Genomic DNA, 17,177 nt, shown 5'->3' on the forward strand with positions numbered 1-17,177 from the left:
TTTAAGAAAAGAAATTGACTTTATTGCTAAACTTTTTTAATTATACTAAGCAGTCCATTTGAGGCATCTTGTGTCTAAGTGTGTTCCCAAGCAACGCACGGAGCAGTAGCGAGCGCCACAAGGTATGCAAGTGTAGTTCGATGGAAAACCACATACAGCACAGAAATGTCGCTCAGGAAATCTGTAAAACAAAAATAAATTAAAATAATACGACATAGTAGCCATTTCAAATATCAAATAAAAATATTATATTGCAATCAACATTGTATGCTAATTGGTCGTTCAATTTGTTTGATGCGAACATTGGAACCACATTTACTTAATATTTTCAACTTTTAGATATAGTAAAAGTACTTATAACATAGATGATTCAATTCATGTTAATTACTCACTTAGAAGGTGGCACTTGCGCAGACATGTAATTAGGTGGTTCTGGTCTAAAGCTAGCATCCTCTTCAACTAGCTGCGCAAACGTTTTCCGAAATCGCAACTTATAATACTCAGCGCTCTTAGATTTCTTCTTCCTCGTAGGTTTTTCGTTTGATTCGGCGAATTTCGGCACCTTCTTCGACATAACCAGATCTGCATGTGGGTCTTCATGGAAATTGTCTTGTTCAAGAGCCTCAACCGCTTTCCTAGCTCTACGCTTTCTGGCGGCATCGTCTAGAACCTTCCTTCTGTCCGTCTCTCTGCCTCGTACCCCCGCCATTCTCACAATCCTTTTTCATGTACTGGTATGCTAAGTTGGTCCATCAAATCGTCCACCCGACCTTGCAGTGTTTCTACAATGTCTGCAGATATAAAGAGATGTGTTTCGTCCAGGTCTTGGAGGATAAATTTTCTACCAAGTGCTAGGGTCTCATCCAGGTGAAGAAGGAACTGTTTCATAGCCGGATCACTGCAATGTCAAAGAAACGTGGAGTTAGTGCCGAGGAGAAGAGAGTCAGGATGTTGGAGATATTTCATCACAGCAAGGACTTCTTTCAGTTAAAAGTATGTTCCCAATAACTTTTTATTAATTTATTAAGCAATAATAATTTTTTGTAATCTGTTTTGTGATAAAATTTTCTATAAATGAATAGGAATTAGAAAAGATAGCTCCAAAAGAGAAAGGCATCACAGTGCAGTCCGTCAAAGAAGTTGTGCAAAGTCTGGTGGACGATCACCTTGTTGATTCAGAGAAAATTGGGACATCTATATACTACTGGTCTTTTCCTAGGTAAGTAAAAGTGTTGGCATACTTATTAAACAATGTTCCTTTTTGTGGCTCAGTTACACTGCACTGGTTTTTTTGTCACACAAAATACTAGTTTGTGAAAGTTTCAAATTAAATTTTATCTTACAGCAAAGCTAAAAATACACAGAAAAGGAAAGTTAATGATTTACAAAATGAAGTTGAAGAATGTTCAAGGAAACTGAAAAAAGTTGAAGATGCCATAGCAAATGAGTCTGTATGTATTTATGTTCAATATATTTATTTTATAAAATAGAGTAACAGAAGGCTTAAGTAACTGTAGTCCAAAAATTGGTACAAATCATGAAATTTGTGCTTCTTTCAGATTGGCAGGGAGCCATCTGACGAAAGAACCCAGGTGTTATCTATGTTAGAAAAGCTAGAAAAAGAAGAAGAAAACCTTAAGAAAGAACTGCAGAGGTATCGGGATTTCGATCCTGAATACATTGCCCAGTTGAAAACTGAGACTCGGGTACTTATAATCCTGATTCACAAAGAGTAAATAAGAATTTAGGTTATTCAATAAACTGAATGCTTATATTGCCTTTGCTTTACAGCTCCTTACTCTACTGTTTCTTGTTTTTTTTTCTGGGGAAATGTTATGCCAAGCAGTAAGGTATTATATTGGGCCAGTATTATTACTTTTGATTCTGGGAACTTTCAATATAGTGTCTAATGTTTAGGACTTGTAACATGAGATGGAGTATTGTATACATATAGTATTTGATTTACAGGATTTAAGAACAGCTTCAAATAGATGGACAGAGAACATCTATACACTGAAGTCTTACATTAAAAATACATTTCAAATGGAAAACGACATTGTTGACCAAAATTTCAACATACCAGCCGACTTAGATTACATCGAAAATTAAAAACAAAACAAAACAAGATGCAACCTAACCTAACATGATTTTTGTTTGTTGTTCTATTAAATTAAATACATAATATGTCTGTCGTTTATTCAACATGATTAAGTGGCTGAATAAATGGCCATTATTTAACGTTGTTTCATTTTATTAGAAAAAAAAATTACTTGTTTACTTACCATTCAACAAGAACACCTTTCATAACATTCACCATGGTTCATTTTTTTATACTTATTTCTTCTTTTGAAGTTTAGGAATCAACACACTAAGTCGAATATAGAGCGTTATTATCAATTATACCTAAAATACAGCTATGTCAGCTAGCTCAAATGATTTCACTGGACGCAATAGGGAACGCTCAAGATGTTACAATACTGGCTCGGCCTCGGTTTCCGCAGTGACAGCAGTCACACTGACAGTTTTTGTTTTTAATCTATGGAAATTGGAACAGATTAAAAACAACATTAATGGCAATCGTGTTACCATTGTGAATAACATGCAATATTTTTATTACATAACTTGGAAACCTATTATTTACAGATACTGTACCGAAGTGATGTGTAAGCATTAGCCATAAAGCGTTGTCGCGGCGTCTGCGCTGCGCATAGATTCATCCGTCACTAGACTAGAGACAACCGGCCACGAATCGACGTTAAAAAATTATCTATCCGGCTGTATGACGTGCAATTTATTTTTTTCTTTGAGGCATTTTATGGGTTTGTGTCTGTAAATAACCTCATCTTATGTCGCCTTTCATGTGGTCAAGGTACCTATGTGGTGTCACGGGTCTTAATGAAAAGTGCACCTCTTTAACGTTATGTGGTAAGAAAACACAAAAATTAAATTAGTAGCAGAGGAAAATCCAGAAACTTACCAAGAATCTTTTAATGTACACACACACTATCGACTCATATTGGCCTGATACTAAAAGGTAAGTTGTTAGATTTATGCTCATGGCAGCCGAATTAAATGCTCTGTCTGGAAGGAAGCCCGCCCAGTAGTCGTATTCTTATATTGTGGTATAGTAATCCCACATGCTACGGTTTAAAATTAATTGTGTTTTAATTTGGAATTTGTGATAAACAATTCGACCGTTATTCGAGTCGGTAAGTCATTTTAATTTAAATTTTAGCAGCAACGTGACGTACGTTCGTTGCAGATCGAAACTTCCTACCAACGTTGGATTGACATTCGTAGCAAGTGTGAGCTCGTAGCAAATAGGTAATTTGTTTTCAACAGATCATTCGTAGCATGTTTGATATTCGTAGCACTTTGTAATTTTTGTAGCTTCTTCGACTTGACATTCATAGCAAATCGGAAAATATATATAAAGTTTGTAACAAGTGTACCGGTTGGGACAATCTTAAGAAATGAATAACATAAATATAATACTTAGGTATTCTTACTAGCACGTGAAGTGAAGCCTTTATTTTTAAATAAAACTACCTTGATAATAAAAACTATAGGTATTATTTATTCATATTTATTTTCTACTATAAACATTTTAATTTATTTACATACATTAGTAGGTATAAAAGAGAACTAGCTTAGTGACTAGATAAAAGTAAATAATTATAATTCATGATTAAATAAAGTTAAATAATGCATCCGAAGTTTGACTTCGAAAATAATACTGTTTTAGTAGACAATAATAAAAAACGACAACATGATTGGACCTCGTTAATCAAAAGAACGTGCGTGTCATCTATAACGCGATTTACTTTTTTAACATCTTTGGTTTGGATAGGTGCATCTTCTAATGCAATAAAAGTATTTCATGAATATTTGTTAAAGCGAAGACATATTGCTTCTGTGACGTGTCGTGATGTCATCGTAGCACTATGAAGGCGAGTACATATGCGCTCTACCGTCATGAAATGTTTCCATCTGTTATGTTGCTAGCACGTCACGCCACAGAAGTATGACTCCGGTTTAGATGTAAATTAAAAACAGGGCCTATGGAACGGTAATTAAATAATAGCCGCAGTTAATGAAAAGGTTTTCAATTTGCAATGGACGGATAAGGGTAGGTTTAGGTTATATTAAAAAACTAAAAAAGTTTTTGTTTAATTTTTGCAGGTTAATTATTTAGGTACCTATATCGTTCTGCCTAACAATTACAACATGGATAGACTTGTCAACATTTCAAATTGAGAACCAAAGGTTGTTGCTGTAAATATATTTTTCTGAAAAAAAAAACAAACGCATTAAAAATTACAAAAAAAGTTAATACTTAATCATAATTAAAAATAAAAATAAAAGTAAAGATCATACAGATAATATTTGGATTCTAGCAAAGTTGATGCTAAACATTATTAAGGTAGATATTAATAACTGTTTTATTTACAATAAATATACAGGACGTAATTGTGAATTAGTAACACTCTTAGGTTATTATAATATTTTTATATACAATGTACAGATATGTTACACAAAGATGTACAGTTATATTATTATATCTAGGTATTCAAGTGCACTAGGTATACGATTGTGATAAAATATATTTTTATTTATTAGTACATGGGTTTTTAGGTACTGTACAATAATCATGTAAGTAGTACCTACTTAGGTTATAGCAGTTAAGCCCCGAATCTGATTTTTATAACGTTTTATAATCGATATATTTCTTTATACAAGTCGATATTACAATATTTTTTTTTAATCTGTGGCGCTAGTTGCAGAAATAGTGAATTCGAATTATATAATAATGCTGTCAGTGAAACTAAGAAAAATATTCATAAATATTGCCTTAAAAAAATATGTTTTTAATTTATAAACTATTTTCAGATTTTAGGAACAAGTTGTTGCACACGAGCTTTTGTTTATATTATCAAACAAGATTTTGCTTAAATTTTCTTGCTTTAAAGTATACAACGATTGACTCACGCATAATTATCATCATTTATCAGCTCGACTCACGACAACTCAGCCGCGTCAGCTCATGATTAAGGACACTGGTTAGGTCCGAAACTAGTCGGGCAATCTTAATAAATAAGCTCGAGTAAACCGTTGTATCATTTAAGTATCATCCTCACAAAGTTAATATAAAAATAATTTCCATAGTAGTTGTTTTAGTTAACTTTCAGCAAACGAATAATTTAAAATCGAATTCTTAACTTTAAGCTGCATTATAAGTACTTAATCTACCGGTAATACAATTTTATCGAAACGACCTAATGATTCCATGATTGGATTTGTATGCACAGGTGCAGGTTCGTTCCCAATGGTATTATAAGAACCCGAGACAGTAGATACTTAAGGGCAATTTAAAGTTAAGTGACATTTCTTAATCTGGCCATTACAAGTAATACAGCAACAATACAATTACTTATTGCTATATTTTTCATGCAATATTTTTATTTTTTCTCCTACTGTCAAATATACGCCAAAACTTCTCGAACATTTAAATCTTTTTCGATTTTAGCGTTTACTCAAAAGGCACAAAACACTGACAGCAATTTGGTCATTGCAGTGTACGCAAATGATGTGTTTAGTAGTCGAACAGTATCAAAATTAAGAGAAAAAAGAATAGACGTCAATCACATCCCTACGATAAAGTACCCTGATCGCATGTTGATGGCAAAAGGCAAGTGGTACACTAAACTTACAAGAAGAAGTCAAACTTAATGGTTAAGACGCGCATAGAACGATTTCTTTAGAAGATTTAAAAGTATCATTAAATTTTGTTATTAAGTTTGCAATAGTTTGGTGTACCACCTGCCTTTCTGCAGGCATTTTGGCTATCACGCGTTTTCAACTCGAACGATTTTTATGGATACTAGCATTGAAATTCATAACGGCCAGCCTGATGATCAATGATTGTCAAGGCCATTGGATACCAACGATCATTAAAATTTGACGACCAGCCTGATGATTGTCAGGGCCATCGCCTAAAGTAAGTATTGCATTTAAGGAAGTGAAACGATGAACTATAAGGCGTAGAGCGATGCCACACTTTCATAATTGCATCAAGCATATTCCAAGAGACGATATAAGGCAATGTGTTTCTGGTATCCAGTGATTTTAATAATCGCCCGAGTTGTCCAGCACCAATAAACCATTAAAATTGATTAACAGGAGCGGAAATTCTCCAAAGGCAAGAAGAAGCTTTCCGTACTACTGGCATCTTTGCCGTCGAAATTCGTTTCAACATGGGTCACTCCATTTTCGTTTTCACAACACTTTGGGAAAGGCGCCGTATAGTCCGCTTTGTAAACAAATGACTTGCTATAGTTCTCTTTGGACCTCTCTTGGTTGTTGTTCGCCGTGGACCTGAGGCCACGACTCCTTCCTCAGAGCTTTGATGAGCCGTTGTTCAGCAGCCTGATGCTGCTCTCGCGGCCGACGCTGGTTCTGGAGAAAGAGAAGCAAGTTATTTAAAAGATTTTTAAGATGCAAGACTAACTGACTGACAGAGGCAAGTGATTTAAGTAAAGTTTTTTTTTTAATGTAAAAGAATCGTATTATATTTACAGCAATCCGTATTGTCCACTCTTCACCGCTTCCTAAGTGCAAACTCCAAAGCATATAAGAAAAATGGTACTAATTAGGCTCAATACAACCACAAATTAAGATAGTAATGTATATTTAAAATCTATCGGAAGCCTTTATCCGGAAATTATTTCTGGAATCAATATTTCAACAAACAAAATTGGAAACCTTTGGCCAACTCAACCAAACAACGACAAAATATTTGACCATACCCCAAGACCGTCTTCAACGCCGGTCTACACCGAAAGGCTTCCGGTATTACGCCATAATTAAAAAAAACAGTATTAAATTTGAAACCTGCCAACAAATGACTGTTTAATTGAGTAACTTACGTTCTTGGCACCATGCTGATGTTAGTTTTCCTGCTTGAGTGCAGTCTTCTTGAAGTAGATAAGGACAGTGAGCCTCTTGGACCATGCGTGGAACTGCTTCGGCAAAGGAGATACCTGAAAACAATGTTATACTTTGTAAGTTATGAACAATATCAATAAATTTCACATTACCTATCTATGCCTCAATTACAGAAGTACAGATATTATAATACGAAATTTTTCATAGGGATCCAAACTTCGTAAAAGAGCAAATTTTTACGTAAAATTCGGAAAGATAGGGCCATAATACAGGTGATTGTCTGTTTCCGTGACCAGAAGACATATTAACCTTTTAGACAGTCTACCATATTATTATACCTACATTGCTTGTAGTAGGTTCTTGGGTCGGGACAACTTCCTTAACTATGGCGAGGGCTGATGACGTCATGCATATTTTTGCTCTACATATTTTGTCGCTTTTATTATTTTATGTATTATAAAACTTTTATTTTGTAAAATGTGATATAGGTTGCTGTTCTAGACGACGATCGACGTGCAGGTGGTCGCGTTGTGAAGAATATCGAATGCCACTTAGTATAATACGTATGCCCTAAAAAGCTACACTCGAAATTACTCATCATGTAATATATACTCAATACAAAAGGCTAAATCTTAAATACATAAAATATTAGATTTAATTTCTGTTTTCGTTTGCCGGAGTGAAACGCCGATGACCTGGTCCCCTTCTACTGTCCGAGCCAGAATCAAGAGATCGCATGCTCAGCGCAAGTTTGTCTGAATATTATGTAGGTACTTGTATAATGTAACTCAGTTGTGCAGTTTTCATTCTTATGATAAACTAAAAATCCTCTTAATCTCTTTATTTTTAATAACCCTTATAGTAATGTTTTTTAATTACCTATTGAAGTGTTTCCTGAAGATTCCGCTGGTGCAGTACAAGGCGATGGGGTTGACACAACTGTTCAGGAACGAGAGACAGAATCCGATGATCCTCAGCGCGTGCCACCATCCGTTGTAGTCTTCTTGCGCGGTTGGACTAAGGAAAAGCAAAACAAAAGTTAAGGTACTGACTACATGGATAGCCGAGTGGAGTAAGCCTCCAAACCCATGGACATTTTGTGCAACTATACACTGGTTCGATTAATGCAATAAATATTTCCACTATTTGGGTGATCTTTGTACTTATAGTTGCTCTAAGTCTGGGTGTCTGCATATAAATTCGATTTAATTCACGACACAAGAATGAAATTACCTATTTATTGGGGGAGTCGTATTACTTAAATATAATCGACAAGAAAAATAGGATTTTTTCGTGTGGTCGGCTTTATCGGGAAAAATGCGTTGTGGTTGTTGAACCGCAGTATTTGCTCTCATGTAGAGTTTATATCGCAATTGTTCTGGTGGTTAAGCTGATGATAGTGCACAATACAGCGAAGTAGCTTTTATTGCAATATAGTGGTTGGAAACTACACCGCGGTGAAATTAAGCATTACGGCGAAAATTGAGAACAAAATTTTCATCATGGAGTAGCCGCCTATCGGTCCAAAATCCGTTTACCAAGCGGTAATAATCAACGAAACTATTTTTTACCAAAAAATGATCTTAAATTGATAAATCAGCTGTCTTCAGACAATCCGTCAAATAGAACTACAGCCCAGATTACACAACTACCGTCAATACCCACGTTACACAATCTTCAGTCAGATCTGACCCAAAATATTACTCTAACGTACAACCTTGATCAAGATAAGATACCTGTAGTCATTTGTCCAGGCCAGAGTTCGCTCATATGACACGTGACAATGTCATACAACCATCGGTCATATCGCGTCATATTGGGCCCTGAATGTAAGGTTCATGTACGTGACCCTAAGGCCCTTTGTTCCTGTTTTGATTTGTTTACTCTGGTTCCTTATTAACCTATATATTTTGACGACCCGGAAAGCCTCTATGCCGCTCAAGGTCGGTTTCATTTCTCGAAGGATAGGCACGTGTATGATTTATGTTTATTTGTCAAAACCCTGGATCCTAGTATGGGCTTTCGTCTTTAATAGTAACTGTTGTAGTAAGGTTAAATTCTTAGATAAAATATGTCTGTGGATGTTCTTTGATATCTCATAATTCTGTTTATTTTAGAAACTAGCAGTTGCCCGCGACTTTGTTTGCGTGTTTGGAAGATATAAGTTCGCCACCTAAGAGGCAAAAGAAAGACTCTTCGGGTTCAATGCAATTAATTATTAAGTTAAAGGATATTTTCTTAGGCAAAGAATCTTTATCTGTTAAAATCAATTCATTGTTTCTAGTATGTTTAGAATGGTTTCCGAAGCTAATAAGTTTTTTCTCCGAGTTTTCGTTTAACGACCTTTTTGTAAATAATGGATAGAGTTCTTAATAATCTGTCCTTAATTCAATGGAACTGTCAAAGTTTGAGGCCTAAAGTAACCTCTTTAGATGCACTTCTTGCTCTCGAAAAAGTTCACATAGCCGTCCTTTCAGAAACGTGGCTGGAGCCCGATTCTGCTTTTAGGATTCGTGGTTACCAGATATTTCGCAATGATAGAATTGACGGGTATGGTGGTGTAGCCATATTAGTACATAATTCTGTTCAGGCTTTTTTTTGTTCTACTCGAAGTTCCAATCCTGGAATCGAGCTTTTGCACATAAAGATTTTAAATTGTCGTCATATAGAAAACGTTTTTTCCGTTTATTGTCCTTCTAGTGTTCAAACAACTCAGAGTGACTGGGATTTTATTTTTTCTTCAGCTCAATCAAAGTCCATTATATTAGGAGATTTTAATGGCCATCACAATAGCTGGTCGTACAAAACCGACATAAGGGGAAGTCAAATTTATGATTCCATGTTAGAACACAGTTTTATATATCTTAATGATGGCAGACCTACTAGGGTTAAGATGGTTGATGGGTGCTTACAGCAGTCTTCCCCAGACATTTCCTTTGTTTCCTCTGATTTAGCCTTGTTATTTACGTGGAATACGACGAATGCCTTATCTTGCCTAAATCCTTAGGTAGTGACCATTTAATAGTTAAATTATCGTGCAAGTTTTCTTCAGATAAAGAGTTTTCTAAGAAAAGAAATTTCAAAAAAGCAAATTGGCCTTCTTATACAAATTTCATCAGTAATTATTTATCTGATCACTGTATTCCTGATAGCCCCCAGGGAAGGTATGACGTCTTTCTGGACTCCATACAAAAAGCTGCAGATAGTCACATTCCATTTGTAAAAACTCCGAAGGGTATCTGTGTTAATTTTTCTCCTAAACCCTACTGGTCAGCAGATTTATCTAAGGCTGTGGCTGAGCGGAGATTAGCTTTGGCAAATTTGCGGCGGTGCCCTTCAGCTTCAAATTTAATAATTCTTAAAGAAAAAATTCGTGTTGCTCAAAAACTCATTCGGGCTGCAAAATGTAAGTCCTGGCAAGAATTCTGCTTATCTATAGATGAGACGACTACCTCTTCAGAAATGTGGCGGAAGATGCGGTGGTTGAAAGGTCAGCGGAATCGGAATTTTACTGCGGATAGAGATATGGTTGAGACCCTCCTTCAATCTCTTACTCCTGATTCTGTTAGCTTACCTCGCCCCATGTTTTTATCTAGTAATAGGCAGTTGGAGGCTGACATTACTATGCAGGAGTTTGAAAATTCTTTGAAAAAAAAGGATACTGCTCCTGGATGTGATGAAATATCCTTTTCTATGGTTTTTCATCTTCCCCCAAATGCCAAACGACTTTTACTCTCTATTTATAATCAATGTTTTTCTTTAGGTTTTGTTCCAGCACAATGGCGTGATATTAAGGTTATCCCTATCCCAAAGCTTGGAGGTAGTGGACGTTCGTCGCTACGTCCAATACCTCTTATTTCTTGCATTTGTAAAATATTTCATACAATCTTGAACAAAAGGCTTGAATGGTATTTTGAGAAAAACCGTATGTTTTCAGATGATGTTGTGGGTTTTCGTAAAGGGCAGTCCTGCCTTGATAATTTGGTTAGGCTTGTGTCTCATATACAGCTCGGGTTTTCTAAAAATATGAGTACAGTTGCTAGTTTTATTGACATTGATGGTGCTTATAACAACGTCGATGTATCTTGTTTACTTCGTATTTTGGATGAAATGGGAGCTGGTTCAAAATTTTGCACCTATTTGTGGTCGTTTCTTGGGCAACGAAATTTAAAAGTCTCTACCTATGCGGGTGAATTATGTCGGTCTACTGATCGTGGCTTAGCTCAAGGCGATCCCTTATCTCCGCTTTTATTTAATATACTTACGATTAAAATATGCAAAACTTCTCATAATGTTAATATTTCCCAATATGCAGATGACTTTGTATTGTATTCGTCTAATGGAAATATTCATTCAGCTGCAAATGAATTGCAGTCAGCATTAGTCGTATTTAATAATCTCGTTAATGATTTGGGCCTTTCTATTTCACCTACAAAAACTAAAGTTTGTGTTTTTAAAAAAGGTCGATTTACGGAAAATATTAGTCTTTCAATAAACAATCAAAGAATTGGCCTTGTTGATCATGTCAAGTATCTAGGCATGTGGTTAGACAGGTCTTTAAAATGGGGTAAACATATTAATGAAACAGTGCAAAAGATTCTTCAGTATGTTAATATCTTCAAAGTGTTAGCTGGTCCAGGATGGGGGCTCCATCAAAAGCATTTAAGGCGATTATATATTTCTATTATCCGTAGCAGAATTGATTACGGTAGTTTTTTGTATGATAATTCTAGTAATAGTAATTTGAGTAAGTTGGACAAGATACAAAATCAGCTGTTACGCGTTGTTGGTGGCTTTATACGAAGTACCCCCATACATGTTATGGAAAGTGAATTGTGTATCCCTCCTTTATTTATTCGCCGTAGGTACCTAGCATCAAAGTTTGTTCTAAAGACTAAATCAGTGACTAATAACAAAACTATTTGTATTATAAATGACCTTACTGCACACTGTCAGTCTAGTTACTGGGCGAACAAAAAACCACCTTTACTTACATCCTCCTTTGTATCACATTATCGTAATATTTATGTTTATTCTAGTAACCAATTCCAAATGTTTTCCTTAGATACTTGGGTAAGTAATATAGACTTACTAGATGTAATCCACCCAAGTATTCCTGCCATAGATCGTCCTAAGCGTAGTTATAATCAATATCATCTAAACAGTATTTGTGTGTCTTTTATAAATAATAATTATTCTGATTTTTACAAAGTTTTTACTGATGGATCTAAGGAGGTGGTTTACCTGTAGCGTATGATATTTATAAGTTAATTTTGGATCTGCAGCCTTTTATCGAAATCCGGCTACAGTGGATTCCGTCGCATGTTTGTGTGAGGGGCAATGAGGAGGTAGATTTTTTGGCAAAACAAGCTATAGCGGAAGGTATTCTTTTGAATATTCTTTCGCTATATTCTGATTTTTTTGCTACCCTTAGATTAGCATGTTTACGTTTATGGCAGGAATACTTCGAGGACCGCTCTAAATATAAGGGCATTTGGTATCGGACTGTTAATCCACGGATATCTTCCTTTCCGTGGTTTGACTCCGATCTGGTTACCAGGAGAATAGTGACGACTGCCCTTAGGCTTCGTTCTGGACATGTTCCATCGAGGAAGTTTGCACACCTCATGAAAAAGGTCCCGTCGCCCAACTGTCCTGACTGTGGCACAGTAGAGGATGTGCAACACATCTTGGTGGAATGTGTCCGGGGTGAAGCCTATAGGCGAAATAACTTTGCTTGCTGTGTGGGCTTTGTAAATAGTGTTTTGGCTTGTCCATTCTCCGAAGAGTCAAAAACTTTATATAAGATATTGGACAGGGTGTTAGATAGAAGTTAATTGTTTTTTTTTTTTTATTTTTTTTTGTGTCGTAGATTTAAGCTCCTTGTAACAATTAGAACGGTGTTGTCGCCAAGCGACAAAGTTCTTAAATAAATTAAAAAAAAAAAAAAAAAGATATAAGTTATGAAACCTTGGGCTACAATATCGCAATTTTCTTACGGAACCCTAATATTTTTATAATAAATTGTTAGCCTATGTTCAGCGGGGATAATTTAGCTTCTCAACAGTGAAAAAAAAATTCAAATCGGACCAGTAGTTTCGAAGCCTATTCGTGTCAAACAAACAATCAAATATTTCCTCTTTATAATATTAGTATAGACTACAAGACATTCAAAATATGTTGCAAAAAAATCAATTCATGCATCTTGCTACCCTTTGCGGCTATGCACTAAGAAGGTTTCTTATATCTAGTTAAATAATATATCTACTTGGTTTATCGATTTCAGCCAACTTCAAAAAGAAAGAGATTCTCACTTTATCTGTAGAATATAAATATATATTACCTCAGACTTTCAAACTGGATGAACAAATTATATTGATTCTCTTTCATTTCTCGTAAAATAGTCATTTGGTCCCATAAAAATTCATATACATAGTTGGCTCAGTTGCTTTCTTTGACATCGCTAGTACGATGTCAAAAGATTTTATCGTTCGATAATGTTACTTTATCCTACCACTAGGTAGCGAACAGGAGCACCGATGATCGGTATTCCACAGGTATTTGTATAAAGTTTCGTAACTGGAACGAAACCCGAGCGAAACTTTGAGTAAATACTCCATGAAATAGCGGTAATCTGAACTACTTTATTGAGGAATTCTGATTAACCATACTGAGATGAAATTTTATAAATGTTAAGGTAATTTTACCTGTTAGCCGGGTTTTGAAGCTTTGATGAAAAGTCCAACTAGTTTTATCAGTACTTAAAAAGAGGTTTTTTATCCTACGAGTAGCAAACGGAGTTTTAGTAAAATGCTTGTTTTAACGTAACTATTGTAATTGTTTTCGGTCATAAATTAGGCTTCCTATATATTTTTCATTTGACATAGTTTTAGAACCGTTATAGATCTAGCAAGACCTTAAAATTTTCAAACAAATTTGTTTAAAGAACGGTAAATATTTGCTTTCCTTTAGCCTATAATAATATGTAGGCTAAACCGTCAGCGTTACGTATTTGACACTTGTCTTTATTTTTGGTGCAGGTTCTAATACTATTCCAAAACCTCGTGTAAATCTAAAAATGTTTAAATTTTCTCACCAGTAGTAGAACCACATCATGAAGACATGTGAAGGCAGGAAGCACGCAGCGAACACCAGTACAAAAGCTAACACAGTCACGGCTACCTTTCTTCTTGCTCGCATCTGTAATTAACAGGTTATTCATTAAGTAAAGCTTTATAATAAATAGATCATCGTAGTGAAATTAATGGATATTGGTGTGGAAGAAAAATGAATATTGTGAAGCATCTTTATAAATCATATCAGTATACTGGTCTGTTGGTCTGGTTGTTATTTTCCCTGACTGTTATACCAGAGGTCGTGGTTCTATTCTCATCCCAAGTCATAATGTTTGTGTGAAAATTTATTATTAGGGGAAGGTGGGGTAAGACGGGGACCTTAAGGTATTTCATAAATAAAACCCATCTTTTTTAATTGCACAACGTAGGAACTTTTATTAATTAAATAATCAGTCTTTCTTCTTTTAATAACAATCAGTCAAAACAAAAAAAAATAAGTTCTTCTCATAAAAATATAAACTTTTAAAAAATAACTGAATCACCCCATCTTACCCCACCTATAGGGTAAGATGGGGTATACCCCTGGGGTAAGATGGGGTATAGACTATTTAAGCGCCGTCATCTTCACAAACCGGGCAGATATGTTCAGCTTCGTCATCGCTGTCTTCCACTCCTGCACAGACACAATGCGCTCACTTGCCTCAAGTACGATAAGTGATACAAGTATGATACAAGCCGCGACAGTATAGACATTCTGTATCTTCTTCTTCTGTGCCTTTTCGCTTTTTCGGTTTTTCAAGTTCTCTTTATTGTTATTTTTGTCATTTACTTTTTGTTTGTTACATGTGGTTTTAGTTTCTACCTATTTTAGTTTTCCTCTCATTCTTTTTTATATAGAAAAGCAGTAATAATAGCTGCTTTTCCCCTTCTTCGAACTTGTCTTGGTCTTTTTTCGGCGAATCGCGAATAAGGCATTAACTTTTTCGGGCTAACCAGATGGAATGCATCATTATCTATATAATCATTTACTGTTGCCTGCTTGAGACATGAGGTTGAAGCAGTTGGTGGAGGTGGAGAGTTTGCTAAATGATTTACGGCGGTGTAGCCATTTAAGCATCAGGAAATGACAACATTACTGTTTTTGGAACTGTACTATAAAAAAATAGTTAATGTTGAATGCAATCTCAATACAAACTGAATAACAACTCAGCGGATAAGATCGGGTACCTACCCCGTCTTGCCCCACATAAGTGTCCCATCTTTCCCAAACTGGACTTAAAAGTTGTATTGAATTTTTAGAGGTTATAAATCAAAAGAAACCGGCATGAATTAATGAGTTTACAATAGTAAAATAAATACAAATTAACAAAAAAAATATGTCACACATTATGTTTATCATACATTATAACAGTCATGCACTTTATATGCTTCAATAATTAGATAAAACCACTTCAAATTTTAAAAATGTACTTACCATGAAGAATCGTGCGCTCCTTCGAACAAACTTTTTGCGACTCTAACAAGTACTGATAAATACGACTAGATGGCGTCAAAATAACTTTTCAATTAATACTGTATTATATATTTTTGGAGGGTCCCCATCTTACCTCGCTACCCCGTCTTACCCCACCTTCCCATATCTTCTAATATATAAAATTCCCGTGTCACGAATAAGTCACGATGTTAGTTACCGTACTCCTCCGAAACGGTTCGACCAATTTTTATGAAATTTTGTATACCTACATATTGGGTAGGTCTGAGAATAGAACAACATCTATTTTTCATACCCCTAAGTGATAAGGATTGCTCACACTAAAAAAGTATATTTTATTTTTTGGACGAAATTGTTTGTTTTCATTTTTTTTATAATGTGGCATTAAAAATACATACAAATGTGGCAAAAAAAAAGTACTGGGCAAAACAACGTTTGCTGGGTCAGTTTGTTTTATCTAAAACTGCATGGGGTGTATGTTGTGAGCATGGTTTGAAAGTCCTTTGGGAGTGTAAAATCCAGTGTATAATGAGCCACAAAACATAAAAGTAGTTTTAAAATAACTATTAAACCAGCTGCATAAATAATAAACGCTTTTAAGTCAAACCAAGAATAACGTGTTTGAGTGAATTGCCCTATACAACTTATAAAAATGGAAAACAGCTAAGCATATTTCAGTATCTTTTACCCAAAAAGGCATAAGCTACGACTTTTATTCGGTGATTTTTCCCTATAAAAACCGTGGAAAAACTACCGACTATCACACAATTTCTGAATGGCGTCGAAATGACGAAACGTTTATACGGATTATCACAGATCAAAAATAAATCAAGTGTATTCGAGTTTACGGGACCGATTTCCTTGGTTGACTCATATAATCCTATTGGAGGGTTATCTGATAGGATCGGAAGTAGGTCCATGGTTGACATGTTATCCGAAACAAGGGTATGACGTTATCTGCGTTGAGTTTAAAGGAAACATCGCGATGGGTCTGTTTTAAGTGGCTTCAATTTAATAGGGATGGTTACATTTTTTTAAATTTCCGTCTTGTTGTTCTTTGGATCATTATGGTAACATTTTTTAACGTTCAGTAAACATACATTCATCAAATTATAGTGTTATATTTGTATTTATATTTAAATATTATTTGTTTTGCAGAGCTTTCTATGTTTTTAATATAAAACGTCAACACAATTGACTCATTTACTTTGCTAATAAAATAAGTTATTACGACAGTTGAATTAATATATGTATTATAACATCCAAATTAAATAGTCAAAACCATAATACTATTATATAAAATTATCGACCAATCCCACAATTCTAGTATATTATTATATTATTAAATGCATTACAATGAAAATAATTCGCTTAATCACGACACTTTGCACACTGTCATCAATTTCATTATTTACTCAACGACTGTAATTTCGTTAATACATTGCTGTCCATCTCCTGTCATATTAATCGTCCCTTATATCACCTCTTTCGTCGTTTTCTGATGTACGAGAAAGGGGTGACTTGTTCTTTGTGTTTCGCACTTAGATATATCAGCTTTTTTCATCTGTAGATTTCAAAATAAAATTTTTTTGATCACTAATTTGTTTTTTATTTTGGAAGGTGCGTCAACATTTTATTTACACCTCCTCGACTCTCGTTACAGG

At 35.0% G+C, this 17,177-nt stretch overlaps 4 protein-coding genes across 4 annotated transcripts in view; 1 reads left to right on the forward strand and 3 right to left on the reverse strand.

The window, feature by feature from the left end:
- On the reverse strand, positions 1 to 786 carry LOC113497324 (zinc finger HIT domain-containing protein 1). The gene is made up of 2 exons (XM_026876834.1): positions 393 to 786; positions 1 to 181 (listed from the first exon to the last, which is right to left on the reverse strand). Exons 1-2 carry the CDS (start codon positions 707 to 709, stop codon positions 46 to 48), a joined length of 453 nt encoding a protein of 150 aa, XP_026732635.1. The 5' UTR covers positions 710 to 786; the 3' UTR covers positions 1 to 45.
- Positions 533 to 2,317, reverse strand: LOC113497325 (general transcription factor IIH subunit 5). Its single transcript, XM_026876836.1, has 2 exons — positions 2,283 to 2,317; positions 533 to 898 (listed from the first exon to the last, which is right to left on the reverse strand). Exons 1-2 carry the CDS (start codon positions 2,315 to 2,317, stop codon positions 712 to 714), a joined length of 222 nt encoding a protein of 73 aa, XP_026732637.1. The 3' UTR covers positions 533 to 711.
- LOC113497322 (meiotic nuclear division protein 1 homolog) lies at positions 904 to 2,274 on the forward strand. Its single transcript, XM_026876832.1, has 5 exons — positions 904 to 993; positions 1,083 to 1,219; positions 1,346 to 1,451; positions 1,560 to 1,706; positions 1,969 to 2,274. The coding sequence occupies exons 1-5, from the start codon at positions 904 to 906 to the stop codon at positions 2,107 to 2,109; spliced, it is 621 nt and encodes a 206-aa protein (XP_026732633.1). The 3' UTR covers positions 2,110 to 2,274.
- A 3,480-nt stretch (positions 2,318 to 5,797) lies between the features above and the next one.
- Positions 5,798 to 17,177, reverse strand: part of LOC113497315 (neuropeptide CCHamide-1 receptor-like) — a 193,934-nt gene continuing 182,554 nt past the window's right edge. The window contains exons 7-10 of the mRNA XM_026876822.1: positions 14,042 to 14,145; positions 7,825 to 7,962; positions 6,927 to 7,040; positions 5,798 to 6,456 (exon numbers count right to left, since the gene is read on the reverse strand). Of these exons, the coding sequence (XP_026732623.1) occupies positions 6,396 to 6,456; positions 6,927 to 7,040; positions 7,825 to 7,962; positions 14,042 to 14,145 (417 nt within the window). The 3' untranslated portion in view covers positions 5,798 to 6,395. The remainder of the gene's footprint in view (positions 6,457 to 6,926; positions 7,041 to 7,824; positions 7,963 to 14,041; positions 14,146 to 17,177) is intronic.

The sequence above is a fragment of the Trichoplusia ni genome, chromosome 9 (assembly GCF_003590095.1).
Source record: "Trichoplusia ni isolate ovarian cell line Hi5 chromosome 9, tn1, whole genome shotgun sequence".
NCBI classification, from domain to species: Eukaryota; Metazoa; Arthropoda; class Insecta; order Lepidoptera; family Noctuidae; genus Trichoplusia; species Trichoplusia ni.

What these genes read in the sequence shown, in the direction of transcription:
- LOC113497324 (XM_026876834.1), bottom strand. Translation starts at nt 709, where the DNA reads ATGGCGGGGGTACGAGGCAGAGAGACGGACAGAAGGAAGGTTCTAGAC. An exon ending in GCGCAAGTGCCACCTTCTAA is followed by an intron (nt 182 to 392) that starts GTGAGTAATTAA and finishes TTTGTTTTACAG; the next exon opens with ATTTCCTGAGCGACATTTCT.
- LOC113497322 (XM_026876832.1), top strand. Translation starts at nt 904, where the DNA reads ATGTCAAAGAAACGTGGAGTTAGTGCCGAGGAGAAGAGAGTCAGGATG. An exon ending in TACTACTGGTCTTTTCCTAG is followed by an intron (nt 1,220 to 1,345) that starts GTAAGTAAAAGT and finishes TTTATCTTACAG; the next exon opens with CAAAGCTAAAAATACACAGA. An exon ending in ATGCCATAGCAAATGAGTCT is followed by an intron (nt 1,452 to 1,559) that starts GTATGTATTTAT and finishes TGCTTCTTTCAG; the next exon opens with ATTGGCAGGGAGCCATCTGA.
- LOC113497325 (XM_026876836.1), bottom strand. Translation starts at nt 2,317, where the DNA reads ATGGTGAATGTTATGAAAGGTGTTCTTGTTGAATG. An exon ending in AAAGGTGTTCTTGTTGAATG is followed by an intron (nt 899 to 2,282) that starts GTAAGTAAACAA and finishes TTGACATTGCAG; the next exon opens with TGATCCGGCTATGAAACAGT.